The sequence below is a fragment of the Panthera uncia genome, chromosome A2 (assembly GCF_023721935.1).
Source record: "Panthera uncia isolate 11264 chromosome A2, Puncia_PCG_1.0, whole genome shotgun sequence".
NCBI lineage: Eukaryota > Metazoa > Chordata > Mammalia > Carnivora > Felidae > Panthera > Panthera uncia.
Window position 1 is genome coordinate 25,379,219 of NC_064816.1, and position 21,723 is coordinate 25,400,941.

The window sequence follows — 21,723 nt, forward strand, 5'->3', positions numbered from 1 at the left end:
TCTAAAATAGCATCACCATGTTCTCACTAAGACACTCACATTCAAGACCCTTTTAGAGCCCAGCTTACACACACGCAGACAGCATGTCTGTATTTACACTGGCCCTGGCACCCCACCCAGGAAGAAGGCTGCATCTTTGGTCATCCTTAAACTACTCAGGTAGGAGTAAGACCAGGATGACCCCTTTCCCCCCAAATGTCCCACTTTTGGTCCAAGAATGAAATAGCATTCCTGTGGCAGCTTTTTCTGGCAGTTTTGGGGGGGGGAGGTGAAAGGAAATGCTTTTTTAGCACTGCCCTAGCACCTTAAATGATGGGTCTGCAAAGCCAGAGGCAGGGAAAAGCAGGGCTGGTTTATTCTATAAATCTTTCAGAATGGGATAGAGGCAAAAGGTTAAAACATTTGGTCTCGTGTGGGGAGGGATTTTTAGGAAGAACGGGTGAGTTCATTGAGGGCGGTTTGGGTGGTAGAGACCACGTAGAGAGTGGGTGCAGAGGCTGGAAATGGGGACTCAAAGGAGCCAGTCTGTAAGGGTAGCAGTGGGGTCTTCAAACCACGGTTTGTATTTCCAGAAGCCCACTGGAAATCACTGTATATTTGCTCTCCATAGGCTTCAGGAAAAGGTAAAACAGAAACAATCTTTTTTTTTTTTTTTGGCCAGAATTACATCAAAACAATGTGGTAAGAAAATGCAGATTGGCAATTATATACATCTCCAGTGACGACAGTTATATAACTGACACAGTTTGCTAGGCAAATGTCTTCCCAGGCCTGGGGTCCCTGGAATGGGGTGGGCAATAAGGAGCCCTTGGGGCTCCACAGTCAGGGTAGGGAACCCCCAGGGCAAAGGTTCATGGCAATTGGGGGGGCAGAGGTGGCTTCAGGGATGATGTTTCCAGTATTTACCAGCCCCTGGCTGCTCGAGCCTGCAGCCTAGGGGTCAGACCAGCAGCCTCAGAGCTTGTGAGACATGTAGAGTCCCAGCCCCCACCCCAGATCTACTGAGTCGGAAGCCGTATTGTAACAAGATCCCCAGTGATTTGTAGGCACAATAAAGTTTGAGAAGCACTGTTCTAGACTTCTGGGAGCAGGAAGGCTGCAGTCCTGGTTAGATGTGGTTACAAGGCCCAGGCAGGGAGGCTGCGGAGAGGAGAAAACAAAAGCATGGGTGTGGGGGAAGCTGGCAGACTCTAAGAAGCCGTCCTGGTTAGTACTCTTGCAACCTGGCATCACATGACCCCCAAGGCCACCTTGTGGGTTACCCTGCCCTTCATCACCGAGGACAGCTACCCTTGAACCATATTCCCCTCAGCTGGCTTTCAAGGCAGGTGTTCTGAGATGCTCTACTTAGCTGCCCCACACCTGGCTAGGACGTTTTCTGAGACCTGGGAGCTGGGCTGCCCAGAGAAGCAGGGCCCCATGGGGCCTGGGCAAAATGGAGGGATGGTCAGGCCAAAGAGGTGCCTGTCTCTCCTTATTCAATTCTGCCAGAAAGATCTCCCTAGAGCTCAGAAGCCCCTTCAAGGAGAAGTGCCTTGGGAAAGTTTCCCCCGCAGTAGCTTCCTCTTGGAGCAGAAGCAGTGAGTGCTGAGAAGGAAAAGCCTGGGTCCCAGCTTTTGGTGGGCGGGAAGGAGGGCCCAGGCTCTCTGGGGCATTTTTACAAGAGCAAGCATGAACATCGCAGAAGTCCCCAGGCTTGGGGCCAGGAATGCTAGATACAGAAGGGCTGGAGGAGGGTGTGGGGGCCAGGGGTGGGCGGCGCGGGCTGGAGTTTCAACAGCCTGCTCTACAGCGCTCTCTCTTCACTGGTCAGCGTGGCGATTCTCCGCAGGTTTTCCCTGACTTTGATAAATTCGGGGGCGTGTTCCTCTTCCTTTTCCGGTGGTTTTTCCAGCTGAAGGAGAGAAGAAGCAGACGTGTGAAGTGAGTGGGGCTAGGGGAATTTCTGTTCCCCAAAACCAGTGTTTGGGCCAAGGATCCTCTCTGGGGAAACAGAACCCGGGGATCAGTCTTGCCACCAGCCTAGTAGCTGGAGCGACAGAGCCTGAGACTGCATTCTCCCTGTGAAGCCCAGTGCAAACTGTTTGCCTCACCTGGGCCTCAGGATGCTCATCTCTAAAATGGGAATGCTACCTGGCTCACAGGCCGGTATGAGAGTGAAATCAGGATCCGGCATGCACTAGATTGGGCTGATCAAGAAACTGAGGTTCAGAGAAGGGAAGCCACTGGCTCAAAGCCACACAGCAAAGTGCATGGCAGAGTGAGGACTCAGGCCAGCGGTGGACTGCTGGTTTAGTCCTCATTTTGTTTCATCTCCTCCCTCTCGCCAGCGGTGGCCACATGCAGACGTCCTCCCTGGGCCAGGAGACAGTCTTATAGGAGGCTTGGGCCAGGGCTGGGTGCTCCCCACCCACCTGGTTCAGCCTCTGCTGCCGTCTCAGCAACTCCTGCTCAAAGGGGCACTGCAGCCGCTTGGCTTCTAGCTCTTCCTTCTTCTTCTTGATGAGCTGGTTCCGCCTGCGGTGCTCCAGGACTCGCTGCAGCTCCGGCTTGCTGTCCACGCCCAGGCCCCTGGTGCGGAGCAGGGGACCTGTCAGGAGACCTCAACTCCACACTCCCCCTGCCCCCAACCAGTCTCAGGGTTGCACCCGCTAATGACACCAACCTATACCCTCCTGGCAGCCTGGGAGGTGGAACCATTCCTGGCCCATTATACAGAGATGGGAAATGAGGCTCCTAGAACTTAAGACACCTGTCCAAGTCACAGCCACAAAGGGGCTGAGCGATGAGCCCACAAAGGGGCACCCAGGCCTGTCTGACTGCAGAGACCAAGTTTTATATTATTTCTGGTTATGTTCTCAGGATAAGTGTTCTAGAGGTGGAATTGCTGGGTCAGACCCTTTTAAAAGATTTTTAAATCTTTTCCATCTGCCCGTTAGGAAAGGTTATTCAATTTATACTCTGTCATCAGTGTCCGAGAGCATCTATCTCTCCCCACCATCACTCTCCAGTCTTTTTGTATTTGAGAATCTGGTAGGCAAGAAATAATATCTGGTTTTCATTTGTGTGTCTCTGATTATTAGTTCTTTTGTGAACTAACTATACCTATATTTTGTTCATTTTACCCTTATGGATTTATAAGTAATATGTACATATTAATTTTTTATCTGTATTTATATTGCAGGTGTTTCCTTGATCTGTCTTTAGGCTTTTAAAAAATTGTGGTGGTGTTTGTTGACATTAAAAGGTATGACTCTAAGAAAAACATCTGGAGAAAATGCACAAGATATACTAAGGAGGAAAAAAAGAATCCACGGAGGATACACACAGCTGTAAATAGAATGAAAATCATAGCCCTAGCCAATCCCATAACAGGCCAGTAGAGGGAGCTGCAGAGACGCCGCTGCCTTCCTCCTGGTGCTAGTGAGCTGGGAGGTATTTCCCAGGCCGCCTCCGTTCCCTCAGTTACTGAGTCCTGGCCCTGCCACCTCGAGCCTGTCTGTTTCATTGCATCCCTGGCCTCCCTGCTCCACTCATGCCCCCTCTGTGGTTGTGACACCCCTGCTTGAGACCCTTTCCAGGTCAACACATCTTCTCTGACCAACCTCAAAATCTATGCTCCAAACACCCTGAGCTACTTGTGTTTCCTGTCTATTTGCACATGCCCTTCCCTTTCCTAGGAACAGACTTCCTTCCACTAGCAGATTCCCACCTCCTAGTCTGGCTGACTCCTGCCCACCCTTCAGGCTTTAGCTGAGGCATCCTCTCCTCTCTGGGGCCACCCTGGACCTCTCCTAGTTGCCTCCTCTGAGGTTCCGGGCCCATTTATGCCCCCCTCATACCACCTGGTTATGCATAAGGGCAGGACTGGGCTCTGGATGCAGTGTCTGGCACATAGTAGGTGCTCAGTAAATATAGGTGGAGGGCAGGCATGAAGTGGGTAGCTGGGAGGGAAAGCAGGGCTTTTGGGGATTACTGGGGACTAGAACTTCACGGTTTCTGCAGTGACTGTGGGGTACCCTCTGCCCTCCTCAGCCTCTAGGAGACCCAGCACTACCATTAGCCATGCCTTCCACAAGGGGCACCTCCTCAAGCCGCAGCAGGCCCACTGGGCTGAGGCAGCCGAGCTCCGTTCCTACCTTCTGTGGTTCATGAGCAGCTCTCGGTGCAGCTCCTGGTGGCTCCGGGATGCCTTCACAGGGTTCAGCAGCTTCTTGGGCTTGATGAGCTCTGGGTTCCACTCTCTGTACTCGGGCCGGGCCATCAGGCCCCCGATGTCTGCCCGCTCCCTCTGGATCTCCGAGTACATTGACGCTGTAGAGACAGGCAAGGAGGCTGGTCAGAAGGGGGTCCCCAGTCTCACGCATCCCCGTGGGGCACAGTTGGAGGGCAAAGGTTTCCATGCTAGATGGACTTCAGTCATCTGCTGCTATACCGTGACGGGCAGACTACCTGACCTTCTGAGCCTTGGTGTCCTCATTTTCAAGATGGAAATAATTGAACCTAGGCACAGGGTTGTTGGAAGGATTGGAGGTGATGTTTGCAAAGCGGGCTGTAGGGGTAAAATGATACTGGGTTACAAAATACAGGTTGACACATGCATATGTTTTTAGCCTGACTTTGGAGAAAACAATATCCTATAAAAAGAATTAGGAGTTTCTGTTTTTCAGGGAGCTTTTATCAGAAAAAGAAAAAATATTTAAAAAGAGCAGTATATATTTGTTAAATTTCGATAAAGGGTAGTGATCAAAAGAACACATCGCCCCTTATTGTCCAGTTTCCCTATTCCTACTTCCAAATTCTCTGTGGAAGTGTCCATCTGTGCACGTTCTCCAGATCAAAGAGGAGAGTATGAAATCCCAGGATGGCTGTGTCTCTAATTACAAAGTGATGGTTGTCACCTTCAATGCAGGTATCTGGTTTCTTGATGGCCTTACTTCTACCACAGCAGCTTAAAATTTGTCAGTTTACCTGAAATTCAGGCAGAGGGGCTCCCTCCTCTACAAGCTGGCTCTGTATCCTTGAAATGCCCAAAACCAAGCAAGCATGTGTGCATGTGTGTGCGTGTGTGTGCATGTGGGGGGGGGGGGACAGAGACAGAGACAGAGAGACAGAGAAATACTTCGTAAGGAAAAGTCTCAACAGGGGGCACCTGGGTGGCTCAGTTGGTTAAGCGACCAACTCTTGGTTTCAGCTCAGGTCATTCATTACCTCACAGTTCATGAGTTTGAGCCTCTCATCGGGCTCTGTGCTGTTAGCACAGATCCCGCTTGGGATTCTCTCTCTCTTTCTCTCTCTGCCCCTCCCCGGCTTGTTATCCCCTCCACCACCAAATAAATAAACTTTAAAAAGCTTAAAAAAATGTCTCAATGGGATGACACATCCTGGCATGGACATCAGCTTCTTGTAGTAATTAAAGTGAAAATTGAGGCATTGGCTCTGCTCCCTTCATGAATCCTGCTTTCCTGAGATTGGGCCTCTACTATATGCCAAGCCCTAGTAGTGTCTGGTCTGGTACGTACTAGGTACTCAGTAAATATGTTGGTAATTGACAATTAAACTTTTGAGATTGTACAGATGAGGAAACTGAGTCTCAGAGACGTTGGTCCTGGGGACACAGTGCCTTAAGTCATGTGGTTTTCATGTGGCAATTAAGGGGAGTGTGTTCCCTCTTCACGCACAAGGCTCAGTCCCCTCTCTTGAGGACCACCATGTTGCTTAGGGATAGACCCTCAGTTCTCTCTCACTGTCCCTCCCACTGGGAAGTGGATGAAAGCCATTCTCTGGTGAGTGGGGTTTTATGGACAAACAGGAGTTCTCCAAGTGAATTAGATAGCGATGGTGGTTTGTGCATATTACCTACCTGGAAGTAGGTAATAGCTCAGTGGGGTTGGAAAATACAGGAGGAGGGGGTTTTATAGGGTGCAAATTGCAAGGCGACATGTCTGGGAACATAGGCATCAAAGGGGAAATTATGTTTTGTGAATGGTGGCTTGCCAGACACGTTTGGCATTTCTATTATTACCCATTTCAGGGTGCTATTCAGAGGATTAAGTGAGACCACGTTTGTTAAGGTGCCGTGTAAACTGGAAAAAGTGTTAATTGTTACAAGATATTTTGGAAGTAGCCAGATGAAGTGTCAGAGCATAAAAACATATCTGCTAATTTTTTTTCTTGGATTCACATTCTCAGAACTGTTTCTAAAATGAGAATGCTAATTAATTCCCCTTCTTCTCTTTTTTTCATAAGGCTGTTTGTTTTCAGGTTATATCCTTCCCAACTCTTTGGTTTTTGAAAGTTGTGGTAGTATTGAAAGTTAGTTAAAAATAGATACGTGACAAAATAAACAGTTGGCTGTATTAACTCCCTCATCTTTTAAAAATGTGGATGTTTTCCTTTTTTTTTTTTAAGTAAACTCTGTGCCCAATGTGGGGCTTGAGCTCACGACCCCAAGATCAAGAATCGTATGCTGTACAGACTGAGCCAGCCAGACACCCCTAAAAGACGTGGATATTTTCTCAGTCTGTGAGTTTCAGTTGTCTGGGAGCTGATGCTTTAGAACACCTTGCTCCAGATTGCAATTTGAGGAATTTTTTCCCCTTCTGCTGCCACTCCTGTTCCCAAGTCCCACCAATCCTTTATCTGAGCGGTTTTCAGCTTTACTCTTTACTTCCTGTGTCCTCAGCTCTCAGCCTATACAGTAGGCTGTTATCACACCACACTGCTGTAGGTCCTTGACTATTCATCCTGCCTCTGTCCCTTTGTGTGCCAAGCCTTCCAGAACTCCACAATTTTCATCAGTCACACCATCTCTAAAATAACGAACTCTATTGTCTGTTACCAAAGCCATAAAGCAGGAAACAAATAAGTTGTATAACTTTAGGAAAGGAGAGGGCAAATTAATTTGCTTAAGATATCACTATTGACCCGGAATTCCCAAGTGGATTAACAGAAAAGCATTTGGAACCAATGAGAGCATTCAATAATGTGGCCAGATACAAAGTAAGTACACAAAACCAAGAGCTCCTGCATAACAGGAATGACCAGGGAGTAAGGACACAATAAAAGCATTCATTTATTCTACAATATATTTTGAGTTCCTACAATTTTCCAGGTATGGTGATAGACACTGGACACACAGAGGTGAACTAAGCAAACACCAGTTCCTGCTTTCCCAGAGTGGACATTCTATTAGGGAGGCACACAGTAAACACATACACAAACCAGTAAAAATAAATGATTGCAAATTGCCAGGAGCCCACTGAAGGAACCAGGGGGCCTGGATAGAGACTAACAGGAAAACCCATCTTCAGTCAGGTGCACAGGGAGGGTCTCTCTGAGGAGGTGACATTTAAGATCTGAGGGTTGAGAAGAAGGAGGGGGGCTGTTTGGGGCAGAGGGAACAGCATGTGTGACTCATGTACCTTGAACAAGCTTGGTCTGTTCGGGGAACAAAAAAGCATAGTGTGTATGGAGTGGTGTGAGTGAGCGACAGGGAGAGTGTTTGGTGTGAGGGTGGACGGGTGGGTTCAAGTCAGGGAAAGATCGCATCTCATTCGATTTTTGAAAAGGTCATTCTCTCTGGTGTCGGGGCGGGGGGAAACTGTCAGCAGGTTTTGGGAAATTTTTGTACGACTTTGGTTTATTTCACTTCCAACAGGCACTCTCTGCCTTTCCCTCCTGTTAAATTCCAGAGGAAAAACATCTTATTAGCTAGGCTGAGAATCTTCACCCCATAGGTCATCAGCCAGCCAATGGGCTGGCTGCCCCCGGCTAGGCCCTACCGCAACAGCAAGGCTCTTTTAGGTTGAGTCTTGCTTAGAAGAGGGGGTCCTGCATATTTTTATAGCCAGTCTTGCACCCAGGTCCAACCAGTGACCAGCCCTGGCTCCAGGCTTTTTTTTTTTTTTAAGTGAAATCAGCATTTAGCTGTGGGGGATGGTGTTTTCCTGAGGCTAGAGTAGTGTGGTGGTTCAGGCAGGGGATCCTGAAGGATGTGGCTGGTTCTTCAGACGGGAATGCAGGCTGGGAAAACAGCTGCCTTTTCCAGTTAGTGTGCCCAGCTCCAGAAATGACACGTGTGAGATCTGTGGACACACGTGTGAGGGCCCTCCAGGGCTTAGAGAGCTGCTGAGATAGCCTGCCTGCCTTTTAGTTTAATTAAAAGAGGTCCCCCGTGTAGAAGAGCTTCACATAGGTGCTGGAACAACAGAGGCTGCTTGACAAAGCCCAGATGCTAGGCCAAGAAAGTACTGGCCGCCCTGGGGGTCAGGTGGGCCTCCGGAGCAGAGGTGGGGGTCCAATCCCACGGCTGCTCTGGCCAGATCTCTCAGGTAGCTGGGATCCTGAGAGATCAGAGACTTTCAGGGAAGTGGCCATGATGGGGCAGAGTGTTAGGTGGTCTCTGAAAAGACAGAGATGAATGCCCAAAGGAAGAGGAACAAGCTAATGGAGAAGAAAGTTAAATGGCTAGTGAATATCTTTCAGTGGTTGTCAAAGAAATGCAGAATGAAGCTTAGGTGTATGGACACTGAAGCGTTGTGGACCTGGATTTGGATGTTGGCTCTACCTCTTCTTAGCCTTGGACGAGTTTACCTCTCCTCTGCAGCAGGAGTCCACAAACTAAGCGTTTGGACCAAATTCAACCGCTGGAACACAGCCATGCCCACTCGATACTTACTGTCTATATGGCTGCTTTCTGCGACAAGAGCAGAGTCCAGAAGGTGCAACAGCTGCTCTTGTTTAGCACCCTTCTTCATGACGTTGTTGCAAGATAAATGAGGGGATACATGCATGGTGCTTGGCGAGTGCCTAGCACAGAGTTGAAGATTCAGTAAGTGCTGCTTATCTGGGCAGCCAAATACAGCAAGGCAGGTTGTGCACTGTGCGACTCTAGGGCCTCACTCCTGTAAATTAAACTAGGAATGGAGCCCCCAGAATTGCACAGGGTGGCCATCCCATTAGTTGTTATCAACGATTACTACTAATAAATCCCAGTCCAAGTCTTGGATGGAGCTTTCTCATCCTCTTTAAAAACTGTACTGATTCAATCAGTGGCTCTTACCCCTGGCTGCATATGGGCATCACTAGAGGAAGTTATATATATAGTGATGAAGTTTATATATATATATATACAATAAACTTAAATATATATATTTATTTTGTTTTATTTATTATATTATAATATATATAATATAAAAAATATTATATTTTTGTATTTATTATAAGTTTATTTATTTTGAAACAGAGAGAAGGGGGAGAGAGAATTCCAAGCAGGGCCCACGCTGTCAGTGCAGAGCCTGATGCAGGGCTCATCTCACAAACCGTGAGATCATGATCTGAGCCAAAAATCAAGAGTTGGACGCTTAACCAACTGAGCCACCCAGGCACCCTCATCAGGGGAAATTTTAAAGATACCAATGCCTGGGGGCACCTGGGTGGCTTAGTTGGGTTAAACATCTGACTTCGGCTCAGGTCATGATCTCACAGTTTGTGAGTTCAAGCCCCGCATCGGGCTCTGTGCTATCATTTCAGAGCCTGGAGCCAGCTTCAGATTCTGTGTCTCCTTCTCTCTCTTCCCCTTCCCCACTCATGCTCTGTCTCTCTCTGTCTCCCCAAAAATGAATAAATGTTAAAAAAAAAGATACCAATGCATGAGTTGCACCCCAGGGATTCCAATTTAATTGGCCTGGGAGGCAGCTTGGCCTGTGGTATTATAAAAAGCTCCCCAAGTGATTCCAGTAGTCAACCATCTTTGTAAACTGTGGAGTTAAAAAAAAAAAAAATCAATGTTTGCTTTGGAGTGAATGATTTCAGCTGACTGACTGACCTGGTTATCAAGGGTAGGTCTGGTTAAGGTCATAGTTCTTAGCAGCTGTGTGACCTTGGATGGGTCTTTAAACTCGAGGACCCTCCTCCTCTGTAAAATCATGATGCTGTGAAGACTGGCTGAGCTGGGCAGGGGCAGATGCACCCAGTAGGTGACAGTTAAATTGAGTGTCTTGCATGACCACAAGATGGGCAAGTAATTCTTGCTTACTCCTCAGACTATGGGACTGACTTCATCCCTGGGGGCAGGGTGGAGCGGGTAGTAATAGGTCAGGGGAGAGATGGGGAGCTTCTCCCTGGTTCTTCCCTGGTTCTGCTGATAACCCAAGAGGTCCCACAGCTTTCCCCCAGGGGCTCTGTGGACACCAGCCCCACACCAGGCAAGGCTCAACTGGCATCACTCACTACTCCCAGGGTGAGCTCAGCAACCGCTGGGGCGTGCCTGGCTAATGTTAGCGTGGTGGCTTTGAAATCAAGCAATGGTGCCCACCCTGACCACGGAAGAGCAATGAGGAGAGACTGAAGGGAAGTGACAGCGATGGAGACTCAGTTCCTAGGTCATCCTGAGACCTGCAGCACACTAAACTGTTGAAGGCTTTAATGTCCTCTTCTTCTGCCTCTCTGCCCTGGTGGCTCTGGTTCTGTCTCTGATGGCATCAGTTATAACAAATGACATGTGAGCCACTAAAGCAGCATGGTTAAGGCAATGTTTTGGTGGAGACAGACTGGGTTTGAATCACGGAGGCTCCCCTTACTTGCTGTGTGACCTTGGGAAAATACCTTAACCTCTCTGAGCCTCTGTTCAGTGGGGGAGAATGGCAATACCTACTTGTGGGGCTGTTTGGAGGGTGAAGTGATGTCATGTGCATGATGTGGTTGGCCCACGTCTGGCAGAGGGATGCTCACAGAAGGCAAACTGTGGCTCTCCTTTCCTGAGGGGAGCTGTGATCAGCAAACATTTGGTGAGGGCTCATTCATCTGCATCTGGACCACATCATTGCCCTGGGAGGCAGTCAGCGGTACTGTGCTATTGTTCCCATTTTGTAGATAGGAAAACTGAGGCTGAAAGAGGCCAAGCTATTTGTCTCAAGATACACAGAATAAATGGCAAAGATGGGACCTTTAGACTCCAAATTCAGTGCTTTTTCTCCCATGCTCTTGTGTTGTCATCCAGGTACAAAGTGTCTTTCAGTTAACAAAGCAGGTTTACATCCCTTTTCCCTTTCTGGATACTCAAGAAACCCAATGAAGAGGCAGTGTGAGCCCACTTTATAGATGAGAAAATGGAGGCCTGCTAACTGGAGAACTCCTAGCCCAAATGGAATACAAACTTACTGGGGGAGCCCCAGCCCAGTCCTAGCAGCTTTGAGCTGGAGCCAGAATGCACAGGTCTGTCTGCCCAGGGGCTGGTCTTTGTTTAGGAGGGGACTAGGGGTGTTGGTCAGTCTTCACTCCTCCACCCGCCCTCCCCGCACTCTGGTTCCTCATTACCATTCAGAACACACCTGGGGCCTTCTTGGTTCAACATTTCAAGAGGTGGAAGGACAGAGGAGAACTTTTTAAATAACCACTGGCAAAGGAGAAAGAGGCATTCAGTGAGAATGATAAGCCTGGCCACTAGATTTCCCAGCCCTTCTTGCTCTTTTCCCTCCCAAGAGGGAAAGTGCCCATTTGTATTTCACCAGTCAGCGACCAAAGAACAGTGTTTATGGGAGCCACCTCCAGATCCACCAGAAGCCTGTGGCCGATGCCTAGAATCAGAGCTACTTGTCCATTCGGATGCAATCTCCCCACCCCACGGGAAAATGGCTCAAAAGTCCTAAACATTTTGCCTTGGGTCCACTGTGACCTCCTAGTTTGCGAGAAGATCTGGGTGGGCATTCAGGGTTTTGAGTCAATTCCATAGTGGAGTCTAGAGCTGGCCATGGGAGGTCCTTAGCAAGGTTGGTGCAGTGTGTTATGCAAGGAAAAAGTATCAGCAGACCAGATATTCCTGCTAGCCCATCAGTGCATGACACCAGCCATTCCACTTGGAATACGCCTCCAGGGGGACGATCCGGCAGGTACTTACCATCAGCGGAGCTAAGAGTCACTCAGGATCCAAGCCACTGAAGACACAGGTACCCCGTGCTGCCTCACAGCAGCCGTGTGGGGCGGGGGGACCAGCCAGGTTTGGCAGCATTTCCAAAAACTGATACACTGTAGCCCCTGATTTCCAGCAATCTCAGACTTGCCTCTTTTGCAAAGTGCTGAAGCCAAGTTCCCCGGAAAGGCAGGCAGTTCACATGTTAACGTGCACCATGTGTCACATACCCTGCTAAGCCCCTCACAGCCATATCTCATAACATTCTCACCACAGACTGAGGAGGTGGGTACTATTGTTACCCCTTTTCATAGATGAAGAAATTGAGGCTGGGAGGGGCCATCTAATTTCCCCAAATCACACAGCCAGTAAACGAAGGAGCTAGAATCTAAGCCTAGAGTGTCTGATGCCAAGACGTGTCTTCTCTCACTTGTGCCCTGCAGCACTCTGGCCTTTTGTCTTTCAGTAATGAGGAGGATTAAAACCGCTCTACCAAGTGGTAGTGGACTTGGGTGGGGGACACAGGCCGGGACCCAAGCTCAGACAGCTCAGCTCCCCTGACAGGCTGCTCCACAGCTCTCCTTCCCTTGCACCTCCTCCCACAACTGCACCCAGCTCGACAGCCCGTGAAACAGAAGAGAGATGGTCTTACTTCTCAGTTGCGTCTTCAGGAAGGGACCTCGGGAGCAGTGTGGCTGGGTCCCTCGCTCCACTGGGAAGTCCCAGGCTAGCACGGAGGGCCGCCTCTGAAGGGCGGTTCTTAAACCCCTGGGGATCGCAGGCGACTGCAACGTGCCAACGAGAGTGAGGCAGCTTTGCATTCCTGTTTATTCTGGTATCAATAAAAAGGAACTGTTACTATAGTAACAGATATTTCACTTGGTGCGTGGCCACTTCCACAATGCGGAACACCGTGGCCAAGCCACACGCTCCAGAGGCACAAATAAATACCTATTTTGTCAGACTGCTGAGGAGTAAGGGACATGCCAAGCTTTGTCTGAGCTAGGCGGCTCTCAGAGAGGCATTTCCCTTGTTCCTGATGGGAGGGTCAGCAAGAATGCATTCCAGCACTTGGCCCCGGGAGGGAGGGAGGGCCAAGCTTCCTGCTGCAGTGGCCAGAGAGCACGGGCTCTGAGGTGTGAAGGGAGGGGGAGACTACACTGGGTCAGCTCGGGGTCTTTCACTGATGGGTCAGAATCTCCAGACGCGTCCTGTACTCCTTACTCTGAGCTCCATCTGAGCCTCAGAGAGGAGCAACAGGGCCACCGTGCACAGTTGCGAGTGTGTGGATAACGGACGTTGATGGGCTCTGGGCCGGAGCAGCCCCTTCTGTCAGCCCCGCTGGGCTCAGGCACCAGCCCTGTCGGCAGCCACTCAGTGGACCTCATTCATTTCTGTGTTTGTCAGATGTGGAGAATAGCCTCGTGGTTGGGAGATAAGGTAGTGAAATAACATTAGTGAAACCATGTAGTCAGTGCTCAGGAGACAGGACTTTTCCTGCAGAGATGGCTGGGCCCTATGTGACCCGAGGCCAGGGCCCCAGCATGTGGCATCATGCCTGGCCGAAGCTGTGCTCCGTAGATCTTGGCTCAGTGTGTGAACGTGGGAATGTTCTGCCTACCTAGAACACATGGAAATGCTGAAGGCTGCCCCGGGTGCATACAGATAATGGAAACATTCTCCTGATTTCAGAACTGGTGTTCACTTGAACATTTGGAAGTGTTTTCTAGTTTTATCATCATCCTTAGTCCCCTAGTGAGGAAGCTGGCACGTGCCAGTTAAACTCGGCTCTCTTCCCACATTTACCTCCTCGGGAAGGGTCTTGGTTGGCTGGAAGGCCATAAGGCCCAGGACGTACATCAACCACGGACAGGAACATTCAGAAGACAACCTGTGTCTTTTTTGGCCTATGTTAGTAATTTAACCGACATTTATTGAGTGCCTACTGTGTTCCTGGCAGTGTTCCAAGTGCTGGAGCTATGGTGTGAATGATATCCTAGGGCTTAGGTAACCTGCATTCACGGGTGTGGGGAGCCAGACAAAAAATAAGGAGACAAACAAGAAACCTTGACCTGTAATGAATGCCAGGCTGAAAGTAAGACTGGGTGAAGTGAAAGGGAGGGGCTGAGCTGGGGAAGGGTGGACACTGAGGAGGTGACCTTTTAGGGAGGCTGGGTGATGAGAAGGAGTCAGCAACATGATGTCTGTTCCCATACAAGAGCATTCCAGGGAGTGGGAAGAGCCAGTGGAAAGGCCCCAGGGTGGGAATGAACCCGATATGGTGGAGGAAGGCCGTTGGGGATGGAGTGTTGGCATGAGGGGGGACATGGGGCTGGACAGGGAGGCAGGGGGTGGGCCGTGCCTGGCCTGGGAGCCTTGAGCAAGCCGGCCATCCTGGAGCCTCTTCAACTTGGAGGGTCACCAATTCTTGGGTGTAAAACAATTTTCTAGAAACAACATGTGTTCCTTTTTGTTCCTTCTTCCTAAATTCTGCTTCTCTTGAGGTACTTTGAATGGTAGCCTCCCCCAGCTTCCCATCCTGCCTTGGCTTAATTTCACTAAATTCTGATGGGTGAAAGACTACCACTAAATTCTTGCCAAACCACTCTTGGCTGCCACATGGTGTTCTGCTGTGCAAAAGACTCTTCTGGGCATTTCCCAGGGCCCACAGTGGATTATTTGAACCAATCTCAGTGCCCTCTGACAGTGGGGAAATAGGAGGGATCCTGGGGAGCTGACAGCTTCTGTTTACCCCTTGGAGAAGACAGAACCCCCTCATCCAGCTTACTCCAGAGGAGCAGACTCTGAGAGTCCCCGTGCCAGTAATGACCTTCATCTCCACTTTCTTTCCCCTTTATTGGAAGACTCTGATGGCAGCCCCAGAGCAATGGAAAGCCAAGGAGAGCTGGGCAGGCATTGGCTGAGGTTGGGCACTATTTTCCCCAGGCCACTTTCCGCCATTCTTATACATCTTCCAGTAAAGCTCTTCTCACAATCCAGCCTGTGTAAAAACCCATCAGGCTCACCCACCAGACTGCCAGGCTGATGGCTGAGGCCTCACCTTATCCTTCTTAGTATTCCTGTCTTAGTACCAAGGTGCTCAATAACTATTGTTGACTTATAGATACCAAAGACATTGATACTTCCGAGCTTGTTGTAGTACCATCTTGATGTGTGTGTGTGTGTGTGTTACTGTTTATGAGATCAACAGCTACCATTTCCCAAGCCACACCCATCAGTAAGAAATGATGCTATACTGCATAACAGGATGCAGTCAATAGCATGTCTATTTATTGACTTAAAAAGATGTCTGGTACATGTTTGGTGAAAAATCAAACTTCAAAATCACATATAGAATGATTCTTCCCCTCCCTTTTTTTTTTCAAGATAAAAAAGTTAGTATAGTACCTTTTAGTAGAGGACCAATCTGGAGGCATATATCCTGAACTGTTAAAAGTGGTCAGTTCTAGGGGCGCCAGGGTGGCTCAGTCGGTTAAGCGGCCGAATTTGGCTCAGGTCATGATCTCGCAGTCCGTGAGTTCGAGCCCCACGTCGGGCTCTGTGCTGACCACTCAGAGCCTGGAGCCTGTTTCAGATTTTGTGTCTCCCTCTCTCTGACCCTCCCCTGTTCATGCTCTGTCTCTTTCTGTCTCAAAAATAAATAAACGTTAAAAAAAATTAAAAAAAAAAAGTGGTCAGTTCTAGATCAATGTATCTCAAATGTCATTACTAGCCATTATTTGTCAAATGAGTGTTAAAATGGAATCAAAATGGGCCACGCTCCTGGATTGATGTATTAGAACCTATGAGAGAGGGGCCCACTAAAATCTGGATTTTTAACATGTCCCCCTGGGGATTTGTTTATAGCTGGGAGTTTGAGAACCATTATCCTACAGCATAATATTACAGGCCCTTCTCCTTTAGTCACAATATTTCTGTGATGTTTGTGGCTTAAAAACAAAACTAAACTTGGGGTGCCTGAGTGGCTCAGTCGGTTAAGCGCCTGCCTCTTGGCTGTGGCTCAGGTCATGATCTCACGGTTTGACAGCCGCACTAACAGCATGGAGCCTACTTGAGATTCTCTCTCTCTCCCTCTCTCTCTGCCCCTCCCCCTCTTGCTCTCTATCTCTCTCTCAAAATAAATAAAAATGAACTTAAAAATAAAAACAAAAACAAAGCTGGCATTGCATTTGCTATCAGAAAACAATAAAGATTAAAAATTTGAGAAAGAGCAACCTTTGCCAACCAACTATAGTTATGGTTCCCATCTGGTTCAATCATGTCCATTGCGCATATTGGAAAACAGAGGCCTTCTGGGCAAATGAGCCTTTTAGGAGTTTACTCCAGGTAATGCCCAAATTCAGCCCCACTTGCTGCCTCCTGCCTTGGTTGGTGGAGCTTTCCCTGGGGACCTTCCCATTCTCCCAAAAGGATGGACTCTGGAACGCCAGGGGCCTGGAGGTCAGAGTTCTTGTTTGGCCCCATTAGAGCTGAAGGGGGATCCCAGAGGTTGAACACACCCCTCCCACACTCCCTTCTTGTCCCTTTGAAGTTTGTCTTCTTGGGAACTTAGAGGAGCCAAAAGGAAGGGAGATGGTGAAGACCTGGAGAGGCAGTCAGGAGTGGGAGCTGGGGAATGTTCCTGCATCCATAGTGGGCTACGGCTGCAGCTTGCATTAAAAAAAAAAAGAAGAAGAAGAAGCCGCCTCCAAAAACATCTTTCATTTCATTTTTTCTCCCCTTTCTCCAAGCTCACAGGCGCCTGGAGCAGCTTATCTGGGCGCACAAACATCAGACAAGAAGTTCCCATGGCAACTCAAAACTTCCTCCTCGGCCCTGTATTCAGTCTAAATCTCCAGGGTCCCTTTTCAAGGCCTCAATGAGGTTTCTGAGAAGCCACCCACAAAACAACCTTAGGATCCAACCTCTTCCCCACCCCAACGCTCGGCTGAAAGGACACAGAGTGGGGGGAGAGACTGTATTGGCAGAAAAACTTGTCATGGGATCCACGGAGAGATTATAAAAGGAATGAGAGTTGCCTTTACAACAAGTTTAAACCAGGAAGAATTTACCCGGTGGAGGGATTTCAAGTGTGCAAACAGGAAAGCACCAGGGAGTGGGGAAAAACTAAGTTTTGTTTCAAAAAGCTGGCTCTCCACTCAGCTGCGGTTAGGCATGGCGAATCTGGTCTCTTAGCTGCAGAGGGGTCCTGGGGTGCCCCCCATCTCCATTTTCACTCACTTGTAGCCAGATAAAAGAAGGACAGCATATCTAGGGATGGGGAGAGGAGTGTGTGTGTGTGTGTGTGTGTGTGTGTGTGTGTGTGTAGAGAGAGGTCCTTGGGCAGACGATAGCTTGTCAAGCCAAGCAAACTTCTATGACTGCTGGTTTGGGGTTCCCAGATGTAGCAAATAAAAATGCAGTATGCTCAGTGAGATTTGAATTTCAGATAAGCAACGAATAAGGTTTTAGTATAAGCATATCCATACAATCGTTGGATTATATTTACACTAAAATATTATTCATTGGGTATGTGAGGTTTAAATGTAACTGGGAATCCTGTATTTTAGTTTGTAACTCTGCCTGGCAGGCAGGGACGGAGGCTATGGCTGCCCTCTCTGGCTGCAGGGAAGAAGCACAGTGGCTGATGTCCATAGGCACCTGGAGTAGTGTCCCTCTGTCCCTGCTGCAGAGAGATGCCTCCCTTCCTGCTAGGAACCTGGCCTGAGCTCCAGGTAGGATGTAGGTAATGAACCTCAAGTGGGCCTTTACTACAGCACTGCGCAGCTTACCAGGTATGGCCAAGCGTGAGTTATTCCCCAAAGGTGACTCTTCCAGCTCAGTGGTTAAGAGCATGGGCTGTGGTGTCGATACAGACACTGTTCCTCGCTCTACTGTTGGGACAGCTAGGTGATCTTCAGCTTCTTGTTTCCTCATCTCTGATATGGGGCAGACAGTCTTGTGAGGAATAAAGGAGCTACAACATGGGAGGTCCTTCACACTGACTGTCACAGAGTCTGGGCTCCAAAGTGATAGCTGTTACTTTGATAATCCATTTAGAAGCAAAAAGATTTTGGGTGCCTGGGTGGCTCAGTCGGTTAAGTGTAGACTCTTGATTTTGGCTCAGGTCCTGATCTCATGGTTCAGTTCATGAGATGGAGTCCCACAATGGGTTTGCACGGACGGCACAGAGCCTCCTTGGGATTCTCTCTCTCTCCCTCTCTCTCTGCTCCTCCCCCCCACCCCCAAATAAATAAACATTAAAAAATAAAAACAAAAGGATTTTAATCCACGTGAAAAAAGTGGGATTGAAGACTAGAGTTGGCAGGGGTGCCTGGGTGGCTCAGTTGGTTAAGTGACCAATTTCAGTCATGATCTCATGGTTTGTGAGTTCGAGCCCCGCATCGGGCTCTGTGCTGACAGCTCAGAGCCTGGAGCCTGCTTCGGATTCTGTGTCTCCCTCTTTCTCCGCCCCTCCCCCACTCACTCTCTGTCTCTCTCTCTACAAATAAATAACCATCAAAAAATAAGAAAAAAAAAGACTATAGTTGGTACAACCTCAGTGATGTAAAACAATGTAAGACAGGCACAAACTATGCATAGCAAAGATAGGAAGGAGACATCTCCAAATGTTATCAGTAGCTGCTTATGGTTAGTGGGATTGTGGATAAAACTTCCCCTTTGTTATTCTCAATTTCTCAAAATATTAATGGTGAACATGTATTACTTTACCATTAAAAATTATTTTAAATAATTTGTGATAAAAATTTTCTAAAAGCGTTATATTACTTGGTGCATAGGACTTGAGGCTACTGTAAACGAAGATGGCTACCATCTTGGGTTTGACTCTATGATCCCATCCGTGGGGACGTCTAAAGGAGGGGAGCTCTTCTTGCCTATCACTAAATGCTCCAGTTAGATCCTCACCCCAACTCTTACTTCTTACTTTTCCTTGTACGAGACAACGAGAGTAGTGCTTCTACAGGCACATGGCCCTGGGGTTGAATCTCAGCTCCACCCCTGATTGGCTGTGTGACTTCAGACAAGTCATGATATCTTCTGAGCCTAAGTTTCCTCACGTTTAAAACAGGAGTTAATACTATGTACCTCCCTGAGAGGAGGGACATATCTGTTGCATTTATGAGTACATCCCTGTGCCTTGCATAGGGCTGGTGCGTAATAGTGGTCAGTAAATATTGGTTGGAGGAATAAATGAATCAAGTTGACGAGATGACAGATATACAGCATTTGGCAAAGAGAGTGGCAATAACAAGTGGCCAACATCATTTGCTATCATTGTTACTAGTCTCAGGAGGTGTGCAAACTGTGGCATAGATGGGACTAGGGTCGCATGTGTTTTCTACCCCGTAGTGGGACGGAAAAGTTCTCTTAGGACCGTGGGCAAGCTGCTTAACCTCTTTGAGGCTCAGTCTCCTCATCTGTTAAGTGGGGATGACAATCAGCAGTGACCTTATAGGATTTATTAAGACGGAATGAGCCAGCAGTGTTTAGCACAAAATAAATGCTCCCTCCATGAGGCCCCAGTCCAAGGCCTTGCTCCCTCCCTGGCTTGTAGCTGTGTGTGGCTTGGGCAAGCATGTGGCCCCTGAAATGACTCTGATATGCCTGCTATTCTGAATAGGTTGCAGGTGAAAGATGTTGCTTTTGGAATGAGGCTAATGGCTGCGGCTCCAGGTTAGAGGGAACACAGGGTCTTCAGATTAGACAGCCCCTCCTCATCTTTGTGAGAAGACAGGAACTGGCTGGGAACACTTCGGAGGAGTGCTCTGATTTGCAATCAGATTGATCTCTTCACAGAGCTCCTCCCTTTCCGCCTGCCCCAGCTCAGCCAGATTTAAGACGCTCCCCCCAGGAAGGCGCCGCTAGTCCTGAAGTCTTGGCCAGTTCTTGCTTTTGGACTTAAGAGAACCGTTGTTTCAGTGTCCCCAGCAGTAGCTCCTCAGTGGGGAACTCCCGGGGGCGGAGCCAGGCTGAGTAAGAAAGGCAGTCAGTCCCAGAACGGACGTCGGGCTGGGGCAGAAGCTCCCGCCAACGGCTCGCCTCGCACCTTCGGCTCCAGGGGTCTGCGGGCAGGACTGCTGGGTGGGGGCGTGCTCCTTGCCCATGGCCCATCGTGGCTGTCCCGTGGGCCCGAGTCCCTTGACACTTTCTATTCCCGTACCCCCAGCTGGCAGGGACCACGTTCGGGCCCGATTTTCACCTTCCCTAAAACTCTTTCCAAGCACAAATCTGGAAGGAAACGCTCCGAACGCTCACTGCAGGCATTGCTTTTCTTTTTTCTACATCTGTGGTTTTCCAAATTATTTTTACAATGACCGTATACCACGTTTGTTTCATTTTCCTAAATAACAAAAACCTCTTATCGTCCTGGGCAGGAAAGTAGTATGTGCTTATTGCAAATAAGTAAACAAAAAGACAAATAGGAGAAAGAGGAAAAAAAAAAACCAAAACAACCCAAAGCCTTGTCATCCAACGTTTATCCTTGAAAATAACCACCCGTGTGTTTCCTTCTACATGTTTTTCTCTTTACGCGCATATATAGAGAAAACCGCTTTCTCACCTTCCCCTCCCTTGGCTCTCTCCTGCCCTTCGCCCGCCAGTGGGATACCTCGCTGGACGTCACCAGCGGCTATGCCTCTGTGCTTCTTCATGCGGGGCGGCGGGCCACCCGGGTCTCACTCATTTTCCACTCTCCCACGCCTCCACACCCTTCGCGCGCTTAAGAGACCCGCCAGGGGGTGGAACGTTGCGGGACTTAAACAGTTGGGAAAACGAGTGAGTGTGTATGGGCGGGCGCGCGCGCGTGCTCACACATAGGAATGAATCTACGCGTAGGTCCCAAAGGGAAGAATGTGGGAGGGAATGAAAGACTGAAAGGAAAACAAAAGTAATTTAAACGAATGAAACAAGGGAGGAAGGCAGAGAAGTGAAGAAGGACGGAGGTGCCCGGCGGCGGGATGGCCAGGCTGGGCGCCCGACTGTCCTCGCTGAGTGCACGAGGTGGGGGCCGGGTGGCCTTGCCCTCACTTACCCGACCTGAGCAGCACGGCCCGGTAGAGCCCGGTGGCCTCGGCGGGGCCCCGTGCCCGCTCGCCCAGCCTCTGCGCCATGCGCCCGCGCGCCCGACTGCGGTGCCGGCACTGCGCGGCCGCAGCGTAGCGGCGGATACTACTCCGGGGGCCGGAGTGTCTCCGCGCCGGTGACGCGAACCGAGGCCCAAACCCAGCCGCGGATCGAGTTACCACGGCGGCCGCAGCGTCCGGCGAGGAGGCGCCGCCGAGGGAGGGACAGGGCTCTGGGGCAAGGGCAGGTATCCCGCGCGCGCAGTGGGCAGGGCGTGGGTCAGGGTCTGGGGCCCAAGGAGAGCCTATATCCTGATTTCTAGCCTTGGTCTCCCACTCAGGCTTCTCCATTTCCCTGGCCGCTGGCCTCCTGGAACACTACAAGCAGGTGTGCGTTTCTGAAGTGGCACCCTGGGATCACGTCCTAGCGCCACCAGTTTATAACTGTGTGACCCCACCATTTAATTACCTACCCTCGCAGAGCCACAGTTTTCTCACCTGTAAAATGGGAATAGCCACAGTACTTATCTCACAAGGTTGTGAGATATGAGATTATACATCTACAGTATATGATTATATGTATTATATATAATCTTAGAACAGTGGCTGGCAAAGAAAAACACTATATACTGATATATATATATATATATATATATATACTTTTAAAATATATATACTGGCACTGGTGAGTGGCACTGAGAAGCAGGGGCCTTTACTGTAGGAGGAAGG

At 49.2% G+C, this 21,723-nt stretch overlaps 1 protein-coding gene across 2 annotated transcripts; it reads right to left on the reverse strand.

Moving 5' to 3' along the window:
* Window positions 1–333: 333 nt before the first annotated feature.
* On the reverse strand, window positions 334–21,219 carry FAM107A (family with sequence similarity 107 member A). Of its 2 annotated transcripts, none has more exons than XM_049640828.1 (4): window positions 20,964–21,219; window positions 4,140–4,314; window positions 2,415–2,571; window positions 334–1,894 (listed from the first exon to the last, which is right to left on the reverse strand). In XM_049640828.1, the coding sequence occupies exons 1-4, from the start codon at window positions 21,040–21,042 to the stop codon at window positions 1,787–1,789; spliced, it is 519 nt and encodes a 172-aa protein (XP_049496785.1). In that variant the 5' UTR covers window positions 21,043–21,219; the 3' UTR covers window positions 334–1,786. The 2 variants fall into 2 exon arrangements, with proteins under 2 accessions (XP_049496785.1, XP_049496784.1); XM_049640827.1 differs by lacking the exon at window positions 20,964–21,219 and adding an exon at window positions 12,564–12,749.
* Between the last annotated feature and the right edge of the window lie 504 nt (window positions 21,220–21,723).